The sequence below is a fragment of the Gorilla gorilla genome, chromosome 13, assembly GCF_029281585.2.
Source record: "Gorilla gorilla gorilla isolate KB3781 chromosome 13, NHGRI_mGorGor1-v2.1_pri, whole genome shotgun sequence".
In the NCBI taxonomy this organism is placed as follows: Eukaryota; Metazoa; Chordata; class Mammalia; order Primates; family Hominidae; genus Gorilla; species Gorilla gorilla.
The window spans coordinates 128,675,356-128,695,643 of record NC_073237.2 but is presented as its reverse complement, the minus strand read 5'-3'; the positions used below and the strand labels follow the sequence as shown (position 1 = coordinate 128,695,643).

Below are 20,288 nucleotides of genomic sequence, written 5' to 3'. Positions count from 1 at the left end.
TCGCCCAGGCTGGAGTGCAGTGGCATGATCTCAGCTCACTGCAACCTCCGCCTCCTGGGTTCATGCCATTCTCCTGCCTCAGCCTCCCAAGTAGCTGGGACTATAGGTGCCTGCCACCATGCCTGGCTAATTTTTTGTATTTTTTAGTAAAGACGGGGTTTCACCATGTTGGCCAGGATGGTCTCGATCTCCTGACATCTTGATCCGCCCACCTCGGCCTTCCAAAGTGCTGGGATTACAGGTGTGAGCTACCGCACCCAGCCCTAAGTTTTGTGTTTTTACTAGAGGTGGGGTTTTGCCATATTGGTCAGGCTGGTCTGAAACTCTTGACCTCAGGTGATCCACCCGCCTTGGCCTCCCAAAGTGCTGGGATTACAGGCGTGAGCCACCACACCCAGCCTCTCAATGTCTTTAGTCTTTATTTTTCCTGTCAGGTCTCAGTTCCCGAAAAGGAATCGTCAAATATTTTACCTGGGAAATGTAGGCGTGGCAGGGAGCTGAGTGTGGGAAGAGGGCTGGGATAGGAGTGGGGGACGGAGGAGAGGTGTTAAAGCATTCAGTGTATAAACATTTACTACTTTCTCTCTCTTTTTTTTTTTTTCTATATGGTATCCTCATCCTTGCTGTCCTCAAGGTCAGAGACTGCTTATCCTTTCTAGAGACAAAATCTCTTGTCATTTTTTGCTGGGACCAGGGAGGAACAGTTTCCCTCCAGCCATCCTTCTAGAGAGAGCTGTTGCTTCCCAGTTGGAGTTCACATTCTTGGGCTTGCTAAGTTAGTTACATTCATCCCTCTGCTTTGCAGCTTCCAAAGTTCGGTTACTGTTGTCTCCTCTTCTGTCCTTTTTGTTCTAATTGGTCAATGCTGTTTTTTAAAATCTCTTTGGTGTTTTAGTGGGGTTTTAGGAGGGAAGGAAATGGTGTGTGTTCAATCTACTTTGAAGTTACACCTTTCTTTTTAACCATACGATTTCAACCGTCTTATTTAAGCATTTCTGGTTTATACAGGCCAATAATTATTGGTGGTATAAAGGTGCCTTGTTTAGTTTTTTTTTTTTTTTTTTTTTTTTTTTGAGATGGAGTCTCGCTCTGTTGCTCAGGCTGGAGTGCAGTGGTGCGATCTTGGCTCACTGCAAGCTCTGCCTCCCGGGTTCACACCATTTTCCCTCCTCAACCTCCCGAGTAGCTGGGATTACAGGCGCCCGCCACCAGGCGTCCGGCACCACGTCTGGCTAATTTTTGTTTTTGTATTTTTAGTAGCGACGGGGTTTCACTGTGTTAGCCAGGATGGTCTCAATCTTCTGACCTCGTGATCTGCTCGCCTCAGCCTCCCAAAGTGCTGGGATTACAGGCGTGAGCCACTGCGCCCGGCCTAGACTTTTTTTTTTTGGGATTACCAAATTTGGTTTATATCCTATTTAGAACCTGAAACATAGATTTAATTATTTGGTTATGTTTTATTGCAAGTGGAATGTAGTGACATTACGTAGAATTATCCCTTACGAAAGACAAATGAGAACAGATTCAGCTTTTAGAAATGAGTCTTTTGTATATTGATGTGACTGGAAGAAGAATTTTTTTTTAATCCTTGTATTTAACACATAAAAGTGTTAATTGGATACAGGTGCACTGTTTTGCCAGGGGCCAATTTTTTACAGTCAGTTGTGGCAAATGCTCATTTATTTTAAAACTTAGATATGCTTTCTGTTTTCTGCAGTCCTCTACTGTTGCCTCTCCTGTGTAGAGGTCATTGTAGGTTGCATGGACAGGGAGCAGGCAGGCAAGGAGTACCCTTAGACACTAACTTAGTACCATTAGGCACTAACTTCGATTCTCAGTGCCCAGTAGGGAGATGGCTCTATTTCTGTGGCTAATTTCAGACAAGATTGGGTGAATTTAGGGTGGTATGGCTATGGACGCTTTGGCTAATTTCGGATTGTAATCAGTTCTGTGAAGGAAACAAATAGGCAGAAATGATGAATTGTTGTGAGTGGCGATATTGGGAGGCTGCTCTTGAGACCTGGCTGACATCCAGAAGAAGAAAGTATTGTTCAGGAGGTGGGGTGGAATGTCAAGAATGTAATGCCATGAGATGGGAACTGAGTTTTAACGAAGAAAGAGATTAGGCTGGTATGGCCGAAGTGAAGTAGCTGATAAGGGGTAAAGAGAAATGAAATAAGATTGGAGAAATAAGAGCCAGATACAGCCCTGTAAGCTGCAGGTTGATATTTCATTCTCAGTTCAGTGAGAAGGTACTGAAAGATTTTTATTTGGTTGGTCATTTAGACTGGGGGAATAGTAATAGTAACCAGTTTACATTTTTTACACACCATTTGCTGTTGCTGTGGAGAGTAATCTTTAGAAAGGTAAGCATAAATGCAGTTGACCAGTCAAGGGGCTACTATAGTAGCCCAGGAGAAAGGTGATGGTGGCTTGATTTGGGTGGGAGCTGTAGAAATGGAGAGGAATTCAATATATTGGGGGTAAATTTTGGAGAGAGTACTTAGAAGACTTGGTGATAGAATTGATGTGGGAGTTAAGAAGGGAGGATGATTCTGAAGTTTTTGGCTTAAGCATCTGGTTAGATTGTGATGCTGTTTACTTGATGTCAAATGATTATGGACTAATGGCCCTCTCTTTTGGGAGTGACATTGCTGAAGCCAGGGAGTGTGGTTGAAGATGTTAAACTGATACATATTGTGAGAAACTGTGCGGCAGCCTAGGATGTGATTGGGTTCTTGGGATGGGAAGGAAATAGTAAGTAGAGCAGACTAGAATTCCTATAGATGGGAATTAAAGTAGAAAAGAATTTCTTAGGTTTTCCCCCTTTTTTCTTCCCCTCATTACCCTGGGCTAGAGTACTACCCTTATGTTACCTTGTGGTGCAGGGCAGAAGAGTTGGAACTAGCTCATGTCTGCAGTGGGTAGCATTAGAGTGGCATTGTATCCCAGCTCCTGTGAGGAGTAACTAACAGTGGATATAGTTGGATTGCTTGGTTCTTGAAAGTTCACTTGTTCCCTCCCATCCCTAGGGCTGAATTATTGTAACCAAGGAAGTCAGAATTCAGAAAGGTAAGTATCAGGGTAGACTTAGAGATTATAATACTGAAATGCTTACTCCCAGAGTTGTATCCCCATGACTCTCTACCCTACTCATCAGTAGAGATACAAAAGCTAGGTGGTGCTAGGCTATAGCCCCTTGTTCCTGCAGTGTTCCTTTGTAGCTGATGTGCCTGGTCTCCCTGGGGAGTATGAATTCAGAGGGGAACATCTGCATTTCCTGTCTGGAGTGTAGTCACTATAAGAGAAAAGTAACAAACTGAACAACATGGAGCAGGTAAAGCAAAATTATTGGAATAGTCAGAATAAAATTTAGCTATAAGCATATTAAATATTCTCGAAAAAATAGAGCATGCTAGAAATAGAAACATGAAGCAAGAAGGAGAAACCATAAAGAACAACAAACAGGAGCTAGTTGGGGATAGAGGACACAATCATTAGAGAACTCAGTAAATGGAGTGGATAGTACGTGGATACAACTGAAGAACGTGTAGGCAAGCTAGAATGTCCACTCAGATCTCCCACAAGTTATCACGAAAGGATAGAAGCAGAAAATAGAAAAGAAAAAGCAATAAAGTGGATAGAGAAGTGTTAATATATGTGTAATAAGGATCTCAGAGAGAAAAAGGGGATAAATTAAGACCAAGATTTTCTTAGAAATAGAGAAGGAGTTGAGAGGGCTTTTAATGCCAAGGGAATATAACTGAGTAAGTGTATACATAAGCAGTTATATTGAGACCTTTAGAATGTATTTAAAATCATAAGTTCCAGGAACAATGTTACCTGCCAGAAATAAAAAAAAGCTAGAAAGGTTTAAGATGAAAGAATGGAAAAAGATGGCCAGGTACAGTGACTCATGCCTGTAATACCAGCATTTTGGGAGGCAGAGGCCAGAGGATCGTTTGAGCCTGGGAGCTTGAGACCAGCCTGGACAACAAAGTGAGACCCTGTCCCTTTAAAAAAAAAAAAAAAAAAGGAAAATGATAACGGCAAACAAACATGAACCAAAGAAAGCTGGAGTTGCACTTTTACAATCAACATTTACTTTAACATGAGAACAATTCAGAGGGGCAAAGACACTAGATATCAGTGAAAGGAACAGTTACCCAAGCGTATATAATCGATTGTGAACATGTATGTATATAATAATTTCAAAATGTACGAAGCAACAATTGATGGAACAGTTGTAGATGATGACAGCTGCTACAGATATTCAGTGATACAGTTCATTAAAATGACAAAAATGGAGCAATGAATAATTGGAAGAGACACGATTCTGATCATTTGCAGATGACCTACACAGAAACCCCAGTAGCATCCATATTTGGGCACAAGATGGATGTGCAAAAAAATACGTAGTGTCCCTCTGTAGCAGCAATAGCCAGTTAGAAAATATGAAAGAAGATAGCACGGTAACTGGAACTGCACACCTGTTAGTAATTAGTCTAATGATGAATGCATGAGACATTTATGGAAAACACTTTAAAACTATTTTAAAGGTGATAAAGGAAGATGTTTAGTCTTTTGTTCAAAATGGAGAGCACTATGTTCATGGATGTGATAGCTTCACATTGTAAAGATGTGACTTCTTTCTGAATTCATTTATAAATTTGATGTAGTTCAAGTTAAAATCCCAGCAGGATTGTTTTGAGGTGATTGATAGACTTATTTTAAAATTTGTAAGGAAAAGCAAAATCTATTATAATAAAGTCACTTTGAAAAGAACAGCATAACTAGGGCATGGGGGGAGTGATAGTTGCTTTATCTGCTATGAAGCTGTTTCAAAGCCATAGTAATAGACACATATGAGAGTGGCATGGGGCAGGCAGATACCCGGAGAAACAGTGGGAGACCCTTTGGCTCCTAAGAAGGAACTCCTTCTTGCATATGTGTCAATCTTAGATAAAACGAGATAAATAGGACATCACAAATCAGTGGGGAAAGTATGGATCGTTAGAGGAAACTGGCCTACTTCATTGGGGAAAAAGCAAATTAGGCTAAGATTCGTACTTTATAGCACATAAACTTTGGTTAAATCACATATGTTTGGAAAGTAAAACTAAACGAAGAAAATATCAAAACGTCAGTTTAGGTGATGAAGGTAATCATAAAAACGTAAAAAGCATTAGCCACATTAATGGATTAATGGATATTAATGGATTTTATTCTGTCAAAGTTAATGTCTTTTTAGTGAAGGACTCTATTTGGAGTTAACAGATGTGAAGAAGAGAGTTTTAAAGCATTCCTAAACTGGCAAGAGATTAGTAGCTAAAACCCACAAAGCACTTTTGTAAATCAACAGCAAAAAACAGGGAAATCAGTAGAAGATGGACGACAAATAGTTTGCAGAAAACTTGGTGGTAATAAGTATATGAAGTGTTACTGAAAGGAGGAAAGGAAGTTAAAATAACAGGTGAGCAAAAGTTTGTGATCCTTTATGATCTAGCAGTCTTATTCCTGCGTAGCCTTGTCAGAAGAACATATACACGCCTGTCTATGAGGGTTCTATGTCTTAGGATGTCATTTATAGGATATAGAGTTGGAGCTTGTTAAAAGGATGGATGAGTAAAATGAAGCCATTACATACTAAAGAGTACTATGTGAGTCAGTCCCAGAAGACTTAAAAGTTGGTTGAAAAAACAAAACACCTAGTTTATGGTAGATTACCATTTGTCTAAATCTCTCACACACACCCCTTCTGGATTTTCGGTTATACTAACACAGTTGTAGTGGATACCTAGGGTGGAGGTTGTCATGGAAGTGGAATCAGGGACGAAGGAGAAATCAAATGATGAGGGCCTTGCATAGACTCCTGACAGTGCATCACGAACCGGAGATTTGGATTAGCTCTACCTGAGATGGGTAAGGAAGAATAACAGCAAGGAGGTCATCATTGAGTTTGATGGGTGGACAATTTTTGTGCAGCAGTGGTTAAGTTGGAAACCAGATATACAAAGAAGTGAGTGGAAGGAGTGTTTTGAAAACATACATATTGATTGGGAGCAGGAAAAAGGGGGCAGTAAGCTGAGTGGTCATTTGGAGACAAGGAAGGGTTTTGTTTATTGGTGGCAGAGTGTTCTTAGAGCGAATTCAGTGTGTATGCTGATGGGAATGAGCAATGGGCAGGAAGAAATTGATGCAAGAAAATGGATAACTCTAAAGGAGTTTAAGTCCTCAAAGGAAGAGGGCTCCAGGACAGCAATCAGTGAGTTTGCCTTAGACTTTTGTATTGAAAGGGGACAGGACATGGAGATGAATGTCAGTTGCTTTGTCTGTTTTGGGGTTTGTGTTTGGCTGTTTTATGTAAGTCAAGGACAGTCTTGGTTATTGGGAGCCAGTGCTGCAGGAACTTCTTTTCCCCAGTGAAACAGCTGTTGTTTTAATAATGTAATTTTTTGGCTAGGCACAGTGGCTCACGCCTGTAATCCCAACACTTGGGAAGGCCACAGTAGGCGGATCATCACTTGAGGTCAGGAGTTTGAGACCAGCCTGGCCAACTTTGGTGAAACCCTGTGTCTACTAAAAATACAAAAATTAGCCGGGCGTGGTGGCACGTGCCTGTAATCCCAGCTACTCAGGAGGCTGAGGCAGGAGAATTGCTTGAACCCGGGAGGTGGCGGTTGCAGTGAGCTGAGATCGTGCCACTGTACTCCAGCCTGGGCGACAGAGCAAGACCCTGTCTCCAAAAAAAAAAAAAAAACACAATAAAATAATAATAATAATAATAATTTTTTTAAAGAGAATTTTCTTGGGGTCACAAAAAAAAAAAACCTCATTATAACCAAACAGTGTATTTAGTCTATGTGGAAGTATTTTTATCAAAACATAATATTAAACTATTTGATCTGAAAAATGTTAAATTACTAAATTATTAGGAACCTCCAGTTTTGTAGAATAATCTATTCTTAGTTACTGGGAAAAAAGAGAACTCAGACCTCCTTTGAAGATGAGGCCTAACTGGATATCTGTCGTTCCTGTCTGGAGTGGAAAGAAAAGGAACATAGCTTGGTGGCTCACGTCTGTAATCCCAGCACTTTGGGAGGCCGAGGTGGGTCGATCACCTCAGGTCAGGAGTTTGAGACCAGCTGGCCAACATGGTGAAACCCTGTCTCTACTAAAAATACAAAATGTGGGCCGGGCACGGTGGCTCATGCCTGTAATCCCAGCACTTTGGGAGGCTGAGGCAGGTGGATCACCTGAGGTCAGGAGTTCAAGACCAGCCTGACCATGGAGAAACCCTGTCTCTACTAAAAATACAAAATTAGCCAGGCGTGGTGGTGGGCGCCTGTAATCCCAGCTACTTGGAAGGCTGAGGCAGGAGAATCACTTGAACCTGGGAGGTGGAGGTTGTGGTGAGCCGAGATGGCGCCATTGCACTCCCGCCTGGGCAACAAGACCGAAACTCTGTCTCCAAAAAAAAATTAAAAAAAAAGTGAGCCGGGCATGGTGGTGCATGCCTGTATTCCCAGCTAATGGGAGGCGGAGGCGGGAGAATCGCTTGAACCCGCGAGGTGGAGGTTGCAGTGAGCGGAAATCGTGCCATTGCACTCCAGCCAGAGCAACAGGACTGAAACTCCATCTCAAAAAACAAACAAACAAACAAACAAAACAAAAAACTTGGAAGGCCACATTGTATATTCATCTCTGTTCAGTGTATTCTAAATGTTCTTATGTTCAGGGAGCTTGTTTTCTTTTTATTGTTTTTTTTTTTTACAGCAGCTGACACCTTTTGAAAGGAGTATGTTTTCTAACCATCTGCATGATTTTTCATCCTCTGAACCTGATTGATTACTTTTAACTTTGATAATGCTCTGATGGACCACAAACATACTCTTGTTTGTACTTTGAAGTTATTTCATTTACTGTGAAACTACTAGCTCATGCAATTTATGATTTCTTAATTTCCCAAGGCCACATGAGTTATGAAACAGATAAACCTGTAACTGCATCAAATACACAAACCTGTGAATTATGTAGTGTATTGAGTATATATTAATTAGGACTTTTTACCTAGCTAAGTTTCTCTTTGATAGCTCCAGAATTTCAGCTATCATTAATCGGTCATTGTAGCTTGACTATAAGAGATCCACTTAATCTCTGGCTCCTGGGGTTGCTGTAGAAGTTAATATTAGGCCCAAATAATTTCAAACTAAAAGTATCTGCCCTCCTTTTTCCAAGATGGGAACTACCTAGGATCTTCTAGGTACTCTCAGGTAAATCTCTTGTGATAAAATTTTATTGATCCATTTTTTTTTATCTTTGTTGTACACACTAGGATGCATTTTAACAGCTTTATTAAGGTATACTATACCATAAAATAACACCCTTTTAAGGTGTATAATTGAATGGTTTTTTAAAGTAAATTTATAGTTGTATAGCCATCACCACAACCCAGTTTTAGAACATTTCTGTTGACCTAAAACAATCCCTTCTGCCCATTGGTAGTCCTTCTTCATTCCTACCACTAGCCCCAGGCAAACACTGATCTCTCGTCTGTCTATAAATCTGCCTCTTCTGGAAATGCCATCTGTATAGAAGTGTACATATGTGGTCTCTTGAATCTGGCTCCTTTCACTTGATGTAACCTTTTGAGGCCCATCCTTGTTGTAGCATGTATTAATAGGCCATGGCTTTTTATTGCCAAATGAGATTCTGTTGTATGGATATATTACATTTGTTTATGCATTCACCAACTGATGGACATTTGGGTTGTTTCCAGATTTTGGTGATTGTAAATAATGCTGTGAACATAAAATGCACTTTTGATGATGATTCTATGGAGTTGCCTTACTGTAGGGTATTCTGGGTGATACAAACTGATCATGACTATCATGGTCCAGAGTCTGACCTTACTAGCAGATAACACAGATTCAGTATTGTTTTGTTCCCCTGTCCATAGCATAACCCTTGTGGAGTCTTGGTTGGTTAACCAGTGCAGAAGCAGTTCAACACCAATAGTCTTTGAGGATAAGTTTCTTCAGAGGAACTGAAAGACTATTTGTTGATTTAAATACTTAATGACTAACTGTTACATTTAGACAAAACCCTCCTTGGGGCCCAAAAGGTAATATATTTGTTAGTTTTTTAAAAAGTGAAAGCTAATATGACTTTTTTATACTAGTAGTCTTCCTAAATTTGGGATTGGGAATAGTCTTATTTCTCAGAAGATCTTAAGGGTACTTCTGAGTTTGGAGCTTTGACAGACTGGGAGATGGGTATAGAGCATTTTATAAACTGGCAGGATGACATGTTGGTGAGAAATCCCTAAGGTCTGCAACAAATCTAGGTCCTTTTGGACTTGTGAGCTAGCTGATCTGGTTGGGAAGTAGCATTCTACCGGAGCTGTCCAGCAGTACGTTATGCACTGCTGGAAATGCTCCACATCTGCCCACAGCGGAGCAGCCACAGGTGGCTGTTGAGCACTGCAAGTGTGACTAGTTTGAAGAACAGAATTTTTATTTTTTAACATTTTTATTAAATGTAAATAACCAGATGTAGCTAGTGGCTACTGAATTGGACGGGACAGTTCCAGATAATTGTATTAACCTGCCGCGAATCAATTTTTAGTTTTTGTCACCTAGATTCTAGCTTCTGGATTTTACTGTTGCTTAACTTTGGAAAATGTTACTATTTAGTATCACTTTCCAGAATGTTGCTTTCTTAATTTGCTTTTGTGCTTTGTATAGGTGGCACAGGAATGGCTCAACTCTCCAAATAGAGAGAATTTCTATCAGTTGCAAGTACGAAAATTTCCTGCCGATTATATAAAATACTGGGAGTTTGCAGGTAAGTTTTTTCTTATGCAACTTGGAATATATGATATAATAATTGGAGATTTCTAATTAAGAGGAGATAGCATTATTTGAATTTAGGGGGACACAAATTTTCTAAGCTAAATTTGTGACTTCTTAGAATATGTTTAAAGTCTTAATGAGGATAGTTACTGGAACAATTATGAATGTAAAATTTATGATTTTTTTCCCCACTCTGTAGTTAGAATACTACAGGCTGAATTGTCAGTGGGGGCTGGGAATGGGAGAGAGGGTGAGTGGAGGGATTTGGTGGGGGTGTTGCATAATAGTCTTTACAGATTCTGAGTAAATCTTCCTGGCATCTGTCTTTTCATTTCATGATTGATCCCAACTACATACCACTTTTATATACTAGTTATAAATACACCAAACATTCAGAACTCTTTAAAATAAAATGAATAAGTCCTCTTTTTACCCCCAACCCCCATCCATCCTCCTCTGTAGATGTGCTTAAAAAAAAATGAGGCTGGGTGCGGTGGCTCACGCCTGTAATCCCAGCACTTTGGGAGGCCGAGGCGGGCGGGGATCACCAGGTCAAGAGATCGAGACCATCCTGGCCAACATGGTGAAACCCCGTTTCTACTAAAAATGCAAACATTAGCCAGGCATGGTGGCGAGCGCCTGTAGTCCCTGCTACTTGGGAGGCTGAGGCAGGAGAATCACTTGAACCAGGGAGGTGGAGTTTGCAGTGCGCCGAAATAGCACCACTGCACTCCAGCCTGGCACAGAGACTGTCTCAAAAACAAAACAAAAAAAAACAAAAAACAACAACAACAATTATATGTTATATGTATTATGTACTGTATTCTTACAATAAAGCTAAAGAAAAGAAACTAAAATCATAAGGAAGAAGATATATTTATTCATTAAGTGAAATGGATCATCATAAAGGTCTACATCTTTATCATCGTCACACTCAGTAGATAGATGAAGAGGAGGAGGGATTTGTCTTGCTCTCTCAGGAGTGGCAGAGATGGAGGAAAATCTATGAATTAGTGGACCTGTGCACTTCAAACTCATGTTCAATTGTCAGCTGTACATTGAGATGCAATAGTCACAAAGCAGAAAGAAAGCAGATGTTTGGCGGGAACTTACCATTTTCACACATGGTTTAGTAACAGTGAGCCATTTTTATTAGGGCATGATGAGAACTGTCCTAAAATCTAAGTTCCTAGATACCAGCCAAGGGGCAGCCTCGCAAGCAGGTCTTTTGAAGGATAGCATGCCTGCTATGTTAACTCTCTTCTGCACGGCATGTTATGAATCATGCTGCTATGATCACCCATGTAGCTCTCAGTGTTCTTCTGAATGCATTTTTGTTCAGTTTATATCCAGAAGTAGATTGTGGAATATTAGGGTGTGTATAAGTTCAACTTCAGTAAATAATGCCAAGCCTGTTGTACAAAATTATATTCCACCAGCAGTATATGAGAAGTTGCATTTTTCTGTGTCTTCAGCAACACATTTGTATAGATTGTTTTGAGATTTTTAGCTGTTGGGCTGTGTGTATTGATGGTGTTTTGTGGGCTTTTGTAATGTCCTCATTAGGGAGATTGAGCATCTTTTCACATATTTAGTAGCTGTCTCGGTAACCTCTTTTGGAAAGTGCCTGTTCAAGGCTTTTGGTCATTTTCTGTTGTCTTTTTTTCAGTTGATTTGTAGGAGTTCTTTATATAATCTGGGTAGAAGTCATTTCCTCACTTTGACTTACATTCTGACTCTTTTTAGTGATGTCTTAAAAATTTGTTTTTCATTCTTATTAAGAATTGCTTATTTGAACATAGTAAATACATCAGTCTTTTATTGTCAGTGCTCTGTGTCCCGTTTCTTAAATGAAGAGTAAGAAATCTTTCTCTGCTACAGGTTGCAAATTACATTCTCTTGCCTTCCTTTGCCCCCACCCCATCACCCATGGATCGGATCTCTCTTACCTTCTAGAACAAAGGTTAGCAAACTACAGCTCGCAGATCCACCTACCCCATGTATTGATTTTGTATTGCCCTAGGGTACATTTTTTATGTTCCTTTTTTTTTTTCTTTCTTAAATGTAGAGATGGGGTCTTGTGCTGTTGCCCAGGCTGATTTCAAACTCCTGGTCTCAAGTGATCTTCCTGCGTCATCAGCCTTCTGAAGTGCTGGGATTACAGGTGTGAACCACCTCGCCCAGCTGGTTTTTACGTTTTTAAAGCTCTATAAAAAAGAGTATGTAACAGGCATTATGTGTGGCCTCACAAGCCTGTTTGGGCCTTTACAGAGGAAATTTGGGAACCCCTTTTCTAGAAGCTTTCTTGTTTTGTTTGTGACTGAGGCATGTGGGTTGGGTTCCATTTTTTTTTTTTTCCCCAAGTAGAGGTCTGATTATCCCAGTACTATTTATTGAAAGACCATTTGTGCTTCACTGCACTGCTATGTTTGTCATGCGTCTGGAGTCCACTTAATGTCTGGGCATCAGTCTGTTCTTCTTGAGATCATTTGCCTACCCTTGGGCTCATATCACATTGTTTACTTAATCTAGCTTTATAAGAAGTTTTAATAACTCATAGAGCAAGTCCTCCTACCTTGTTTTGTTTTGTTTGTTCTGTTTTTTGAGATGGAATCTTGCTCTGTCGCCCAGACTGGAGTGCAGTGGCGCGATCCTGGCTCACTGCAACCTCTGCTTCCCGGGTTCAAGCAATTCTCCTGCCTCAACCTCCCTAGTAGCTAGGACTACAGGTGTGCACCACTATGCCCGGCAAATTTTTGTATTTTTAGTAGAGACGGGGTTTCACCATATTGGCCAAGCTGGTCTGAAGCTCCTGGCCTCAAGTTATCTGCCCGTCTTGGCCTCTCAAAGTGCTGGTGTGAGCCACGGCACCTCACCCCCTCCTACCTTGCTCTACTTTTTGAGTGCTTTGGCTATTCTTGGCCCTTTGCATTTCCATATAAATTTTAGAGGAAAAGAAGTGGAAATTTGGGAAGAATTGACAACTTTTAATACTTTCTAATTCATGAATAAGGTATATATCTTCAGTTATTTAGGTTAAATTTTTCTGTGTTTTATAGTTTTCTGTGGAGAGGCTTTGCATGTCATCTTCGGTTAGTTTGTCATCTGTAACTATGTTAGTGACTATCTCTAAAAAATAAGAGCTTAAAAATAAGTCATACCTAAAAAGTTACCAATAATCCCTTCATATCAGTCAGTGTTCAAATTTTCTATTATCTCATAACACTTTTTTTCAGCTTGAGATCCAAAGTAGTCCACCCAATGGCATTGGTTGATAGGTCTTTTTAAACTAGAATTCTCTCATTTTCTTCCCTTGCAATTTTTTTGTTGAAAAAATTGAATTAGTTTTATAGAGTTAATCATGGTCTGGATTTTGCTGATATTGCATCCCCTTGGTGGTGTTTAGAATGTGTCTCTGTCCTCTGTGTGTTTCCTATATATCGATACCTGGAACTAGAGGATTGATCCAATTCAGGTAAATTTTTGTTACTTGTGTTTGGCAAAACTATTTTATAGTTGGTGGTATGTTCCATCAGCAGCAGCAGGTACGTGATATCTGGTTTCTTTTTCTGATAATCACAGCTGCTTGTACTTAGTCACTAATTCATTAAAGGGAGCAAAATGGTGATACTTTAATCATTTTATGTTAGCTGGAATACTTCTCTAGAGAGAAAATTCTCTACTACTATTTGGTTACTCAGTAGTATAGTTTATAAAGGAAAGGCAGTATAAATATTTGCTGCTTGACCAGTTTTCAGAATAACGAGTTTAATTCACTAGTAGTCCGGGTGCGGTGGCTCACGCCTGTAATCCCAGCACTTTGGGAGGCCGAGGGGCAGATCACCTGAGGTCAGGAGTTCGAGACCAGCCTGGCCAACATGGCAAAACCCCGTCTCTACTACAAATACAAAAATCAGCTGGGCATGGTGGCGCATACCTGTAGTCCCAGCTACTAGGGAGGCCGGGGCAGGAGAATTGCTTGAACCCTGGAGGCGGAGGTTGCAGTGAGCCGAGATCGTGCCACTGCACTCCAGCCTGGGAGACAGAGCAGGACTCCATCTCAAAAAAAAAAAAAAAAAAAAAATTCACTAGTAAGTGCCAGTGGTGACTGGTAAGCTTAAAAAAGAACTGTGAGTGCATGGATTGGTATGCTTGTGTTTCAGTCCATTTCAGTCAGCTCCTTCTAGTTGGCTCTGAGGCTATGTGCTATGACAAGATGTTCCAAGTTCATCATATATATTGTTTTTATCCCATAACTGAGCTTACAGTTTTCTAAGGAGCCTTGCTATATTTTAGTTGAAAGCAGTATTTCAGCACCAATCTGGGCATGCTATATGCTATTAGTGGGTAATACATCTAAACATAAGGATACATAAAGATTGTAAGTAAAAGATAACCATCCATATCCAAATTAAAAAAAAACTTATTTAGCTCTGTTAATATCAAACTAAATAGACATTAAGGCAGAAAGCATTATTGTTATTGTTGTTATTATTATTTTTTTTTTTTTGAGACAGAGTCTTGCTCTGTCGCCCAGGCTGGAGTGCAGTAGCTGATCTTGGCTCACTGCAACTTCTGTCTCCCGAGTTCAAGCAATTCTCCTGCCTCAGCCTCCTCAGTAGCTGGGATTACAGGTGCTCACCACCACACCCAGCTAATTTTTGTATTTTTAGTAGAGACTGGGTTTTGCCATGTTGGCCAGGCTGGTCTTGAACTTCTGACCTCAGGTGACCCGCCTGCCTCGGCCTCCCAAAGTGCTGGGATTACAGGCGTGAGCCACCATGCCCAGCTCAGAAAGCATTATTTGAGATAAAAAGGGAGTATTTTGGTTCAACAGAATATATGACAATTCTGAATGCATATACCTAATAAAATAGATAAAGAGCTGGGCACAGTGGCCTGTGCCTCTGTAGTCCCTGCTACGTGGTAGGCTGAGGCAAGATCACTTGAGCCCAGGAGTTTGAGGCTATACTGTGTTATGATCACATATGTGAATGGTCACTGCACTCTAGCCCAGGCAACATAACAAGACCCTGTCTCTAAATAAATAAATAAATAAAACTGATAGAACTAGAGTATACTTTTTACATATATATGACTTGAACAATTAAATCAACAAAGATGAATTTTAAAAAGCAAGCCTTAAAAAGAAATACAGTTGAAGTAGGTGAACCTAATTATATTTTAAATTGGTCACATGTATAACCCACAGAGAAAAAAATGATATAAGTACTTTTAGAAATAGTAGACTCGGCTGGGCACAGTGGCTCACACCTGCAATCCCAGCACTTTGGGAGGCCAAGGCTGGTGGATCACCTGAGGTCGGGAGTTCGAGACCATCCTGGCCAGCATGGTGAAACCTCGTCTCTACTAAAAATACAAAATTAGCCGGGTGTGGTGGTGCACATCTGTAATCCCAGCTATTAGGGAAGCTGATGCAGGAGAATTGCTTGAATGCAAGAGGCAGAGGTTGCAGTGAACCGAGATTGCGCCATTGCACTCCATCCTGGGTGACAAAAACAGCCAAAATTTGTGAGATTTGTTGTCAGTAGTAGAACTGGCTTAGTATTAGTAGTTCTTAGATGATTTTGTGTATTGTAAAATAGAGCTAATGTATAAGAAAGCTGGTGTTAGGAGGCAGGGTTCCCTCGTTATGGGAGAAGGGAGTTGCATGGGATGGAGTAAGGAGATGAAGAATCCTATGGGGTTGGATTTGCTTTGGAGGAATTAATTTTTTATTTTGAAATAATTGCAGATTTTTCAAAAAAATTGCAAAATTAGTAGAGTTCCTATAACCTTCACCAAGTTTCCTCAAATGTTAACATCTTAACATAAAGACAGAACAATGATCAAAGCCAGGGTTTTATGTTGGTATAAACTAAGAGCTAATTAGACCTTATTCATATTATACTGCTTGTCCCACAAATGTCTGTTTTCTGCTCCAGGGTCCAATCTAGAATCACAAATTCCATTCAGTTGTGATGTCTTCTTAGTTTCCTTCAGTCTAGGACACTTAGGTCCTCATTCTCTCTTTGTCTTTCATGGCCTAAATGTTTTTAAAGAGTGCTGTCCAGTTACTTTGCAGAATGTCCCTCCATTTTGGTTTCTCTGATATTTCCTTGTGAGTCAAATTCAGGTTTTGCATTTTTGGCAAGAAAAACATAGAAGTAGTTTGTGCTCTTCTCAGTCTGTCAGATTGGGAGGTACATGACGTTGATAAATCTCATTGCTGGTGATACTAACTTCCATCACTTTGTTAAGGTGGCGTCTCATGTTTCTCCACTGTGAAGTTACTATTTTTTCATTTGTAATGAGTAAATATCCAGTTTCTTGTCCTTTTTAAAAAATTTTTTTTTCTTTTTATTTCTTTTCATTTTTGAGGTTTTTGTTCAAAATAGTTTTTGTTTTTTTTTTTTTGAGATGGAGTCTTGCTCTGTCACCCAGGCTGGAGTGCAGTGGCACAGTCTCAGCTCACTGCAAGCTCCGCCTCCCAGGTTCACGCCATTCTCCTGCCTCAGCCTCCCGAGTTGCTGGGACTACAGGTGCCCACCACCATGCCTGGCTAATTTTTGTATTTTCAGTAATGGCGGGGTTTCACCATGTTAGCCAGGATGGTCTCGATCTCCTAACCTCGTGATCCGCCCGCCTCGGCCTTCCAAAGTGCTGGGATTACAGGCGAGGCGTGAGCCACCGCGCCCGGCCCAAAATAGTTTTTTATATCCCCAAATAAGTAGCTAATATGTTTAATTCAGTATTCTTTTTTTTCTTTTTTTTTGAGATGGAGTCTCACTCTGTTACCCAGGCTGAAGTGCAGTGGTGTGATCTCAGCTCACTGCATCCCGCCTCCTGGCTTCAAGCGGTTCTCCTGCCTCAGCCTCCCAAACAGCTGGGATTATGGCACGTGCCACCATGCCTGGCTAATGTTTGTATTTTTAGTCGAGATGGGGATTTGCCATTTTGGCTAGGCTGGTCTTGAACTCCTGACCTCAGGTGATCCTCCTGCCTTGGCCCCACAAAGTGCCTAAATTACAGGCGTGAGCCGCTGCGCCCAGCCTAATTCAGTATTCTCTTCCTTCCCGGTTGTGGTTTTGGGGAGAATTTTCTTTTTCTTTTCTTTCTTTCTTTTTTTTTTTTTTTTTTTTTGAAACAGGGTCTTGTTCTGTCACCCAGGCTGACGTTCAGTGGCGCAATCCCAGCTCACTGCAGCCTCAAACTCACAGGCTGAGAATTTTCATTAGTATGTTGGATCTCCATTTTCTTTTTTTTTTTGTAATCTTTACATATGGATTTATTAATTTTATTTCTATTTCTGAGGTAATGAGATGGTTTACACAATTACAAGTTCAGTGACACCCTTTTCTGCAAGTGTAGTGAAGTCCAGAGTTTGTTCCACTTTTGAGGGTCTTGCAGGACCCTAAATTTTCTCCCCTTTTGGTTCTACCTACAGTATGCAGTTATAAAAGGGTACTTCTGCCTTCTTCTCTTGTCCCTCAGAAGCTTTGAGTTTCAAGTACTGCCAGTTCAAACCCCATGGACCATACCCTGTGCTGTATGCTGTATTCTGATTTTTGTCAGGATGCTGCTTTAGTGTTTTCACACTTGAGCTCGTCTTACCCTTCTCCTGGTAGATTTGGAGCTGGCTGAGGCTCCTGAGCTCTCTTTTTTTGAGACGGAGTCTTGCTCTGTCGCCCCAGGCTGGAGTGCAGTGGCTGCAACCTCCGCCTCCCGGGTTCAAGCAATTCTCCTGCCTCAGCCTCCCAAGTAGCTGGGGTTACAGGCGCCCCACCATGCCTGGCTAATTTTTGTATTTTTAGTAGAAACAGGGTTTCACCATGTTGGGCAGGCTGGTCTCGAACTTCTGATCTTAGGTGAACCACCCGCCTCGGCCTCCCAAAGTGCTGGGATTACAGACGTGAGCTACTGCGCCCAGGTGGTGTTTTTAATTTTGGTGATTCAAACGGGTGTGTAGTAGTATGTCATTGTGGTTTTAATTTACTTTTCTAGAATGGCTAACAATGTTGAGCATCTTTTCACAGACTTACTGGCAATGTACATATCCCCTTCATGTATCTTCCATTTTTAGTTGGATTATTTGTCCTCTTATTTTTACTTATTTTTCAGTTCTTTATAAATTCTGGAGACAAGTTATTTATTATATTTATATATTGAAAATATTTACTCCTAATCTGTGGAATGCCTTTTAATTTTCCTAACAGTATCTTTTGAAGAGCAAAAGTTTTGATTTTGATGGCATCCCATTTATCAGTTTTTTTCTTTCATGGTTCATGCTTTTTGTATCCTAAGAAGCATTTACCTAACCCACGGTCACAGTTTTCTCCTATTTTTTTTTTTCTAAATTTTATGGTTTAATTTTTGTGTTTATGTTGATGACCATTTCAATTTTATTTTTATATATGACATATGTAAGGATTAAGGGTTTTTTTTTTTTTGCTTTTTTAAAGGTAGAAGTCAGACGCAGTGGTTCATACTTGTAATCTCAGCACTTTAGGAGGCCAAAACAGGAAGATCACTTCAGGCCAGGAGTTTGAGAGCAGTCTGGGCAACATAGCAAGACCCTGTCTCTACAGAAAAGTAAAAAAAAAATTAGCTGAGCATGGTGGCACACACCTATAGTCCCAGTGACATGGGAGGCTGAGGCAGGAGGATTTCTTGAGCCCAAGTGTTCAAGGCTGCAGTGAGCTGTGATCATACCACTGCACTCCAGTCTGGGAGATAGAACAAGACCCAGTCTCTAAAAAAATAAATCAAAAACAATGTAAAAATAGGTGCTCAGTTTTAGTGTTACTTGTTTAAAAAATGTAGCCTTTCTCATTGAATAACCTTGCCATTCAATAACTTGGCATATTTGTCAGAATATCAGTTGATCTTGATTGCAGGTCTGCTTTTAGACACTGTTTTCTTTATCTGTATAGCTGCCTTCCACCAATACCACAGTCTCTTATTGTTGTTTTATAAAAAATACTGAAATTGGATAGTTTCAGCCTTTCAGTTTTGTTCTTTGTAAAAAGTTTCTTTTTATTGTCATCAGTTTTAGAATCAACTTGTCAACATTTATAAAAATGCCTGCTGGTTTTTTTTTTTTTTTTGCTTTTTTTTTGAGACAAAGTCTCACTCTTGTTGCCCAGGCTGGAGTGCAATGGCGCGATCTTGGCTCACAGCAATCTCCACCTTCCAGGTTCAAGCGATTCTCCTGCCTCAGCCTCCCAAGTAGCTGGGATTACAGGCGCCTGCCACGACGCCTGGCTAATTTTTGTATTTTTAGTAGAGATGGGGTTTCACCATGTTGGCCAGGCTGGTCTCAAACGCCTGACCTCAGGTGATCCGCCCGCCTCGGCCTCCCAAAATGCTGGGATTACAGGCGTGAGCCACCACACCTGGCCTTTTTTTTTTTTTTTTTTTGAGATGGATTCTTGCTCTGTCACCCAGGCTGGAGTGCAGTGGTGCGATCTCGGCTCACTGCAAGCTCCGCCTCCTGGGTTCACGTCATTCTCCTGCCTTGGCCTCCCGAGTAGCTGGGACTACAGGTGCCTGCCACCATGCCCGGCTAATTTTTTGTATTTTTAGTAGAGACGGGGTTTCACCGTGTTGGCCAGGATGTTCTCGATCTCCTGACCTCATGATCCACCTGCCTTGGCCTCCCAGAGTGCTGGGATTACAGGCGTAAGCCACCGTGCCTGGCGGCCACCTGCTGGTATTTTTACTAGGATTGCTTTGACTCTAAAGATTAATTTGGGGACAGCTGACATTTTAACAGTATTAAGTCTTAGGCCTTGAACTTAGTACATTTCTTCATTTGTTCAGGCTGTCTTCAGTTTCTCTCAGCAGTGGTTTGTATTTTTCAGAGTATAGGGCTAGATTCGGCAGTTGGTACTGAACTTTATTCCAGTGCTTTCTCTGTTTTCCTAGTCCCATGTAGTTTACAACCGTCTTTCCCCACTTGTTTGAAATGCGTAGAAGTTGCAAAATTCTTGTATGTACAGTCACATGTCACTTAATGATGGGGATACATTCTCAGAAATGTGTCAGGCGATTTCATCATCATGCCAACATCATGAGAAGTAAGAGTGTACTTAGAGGAACCTAGGCGGTGTAGCCTACCACACACCTAGTCTGCCAACCTGTACAGCATATTACCGTATTGAATACTGTAGGTAATTGTAACATGGGGAAGTATTTGTGTATCTAAACATAGAAAAGATACAGTAAAAATATATTTTAATCTTATGGGACCACTATTGTATATATCCAGTCCATCACTGACCACAACATCATTATGCGGTGTATAACTGCTTGGATCTGTTTCCGAATTTTCTTCGGGGGTTTTGAAAGTTGGAAACAAATGAGAGAAATTTAGTTAAAAACCAGAATAGGCCGGGCACAGTGGCTCACCCCTGTAATCCCAGCACTTTGGGA

General features: G+C 40.7%; 1 protein-coding gene across 6 annotated transcripts in view; it reads left to right on the top strand.

The window, feature by feature from the left end:
* SETX (senataxin) overlaps positions 1–20,288 on the top strand; it is a 93,157-nt gene that overhangs the window by 35,560 nt on the left and 37,309 nt on the right. For all 6 annotated transcript variants that reach the window (XM_031014460.3, XM_031014461.3, XM_031014459.3 and 3 more), the window contains one exon: positions 9,747–9,846. In XM_031014460.3, the coding sequence (XP_030870320.1) occupies positions 9,747–9,846 (100 nt within the window). The remainder of the gene's footprint in view (positions 1–9,746; positions 9,847–20,288) is intronic.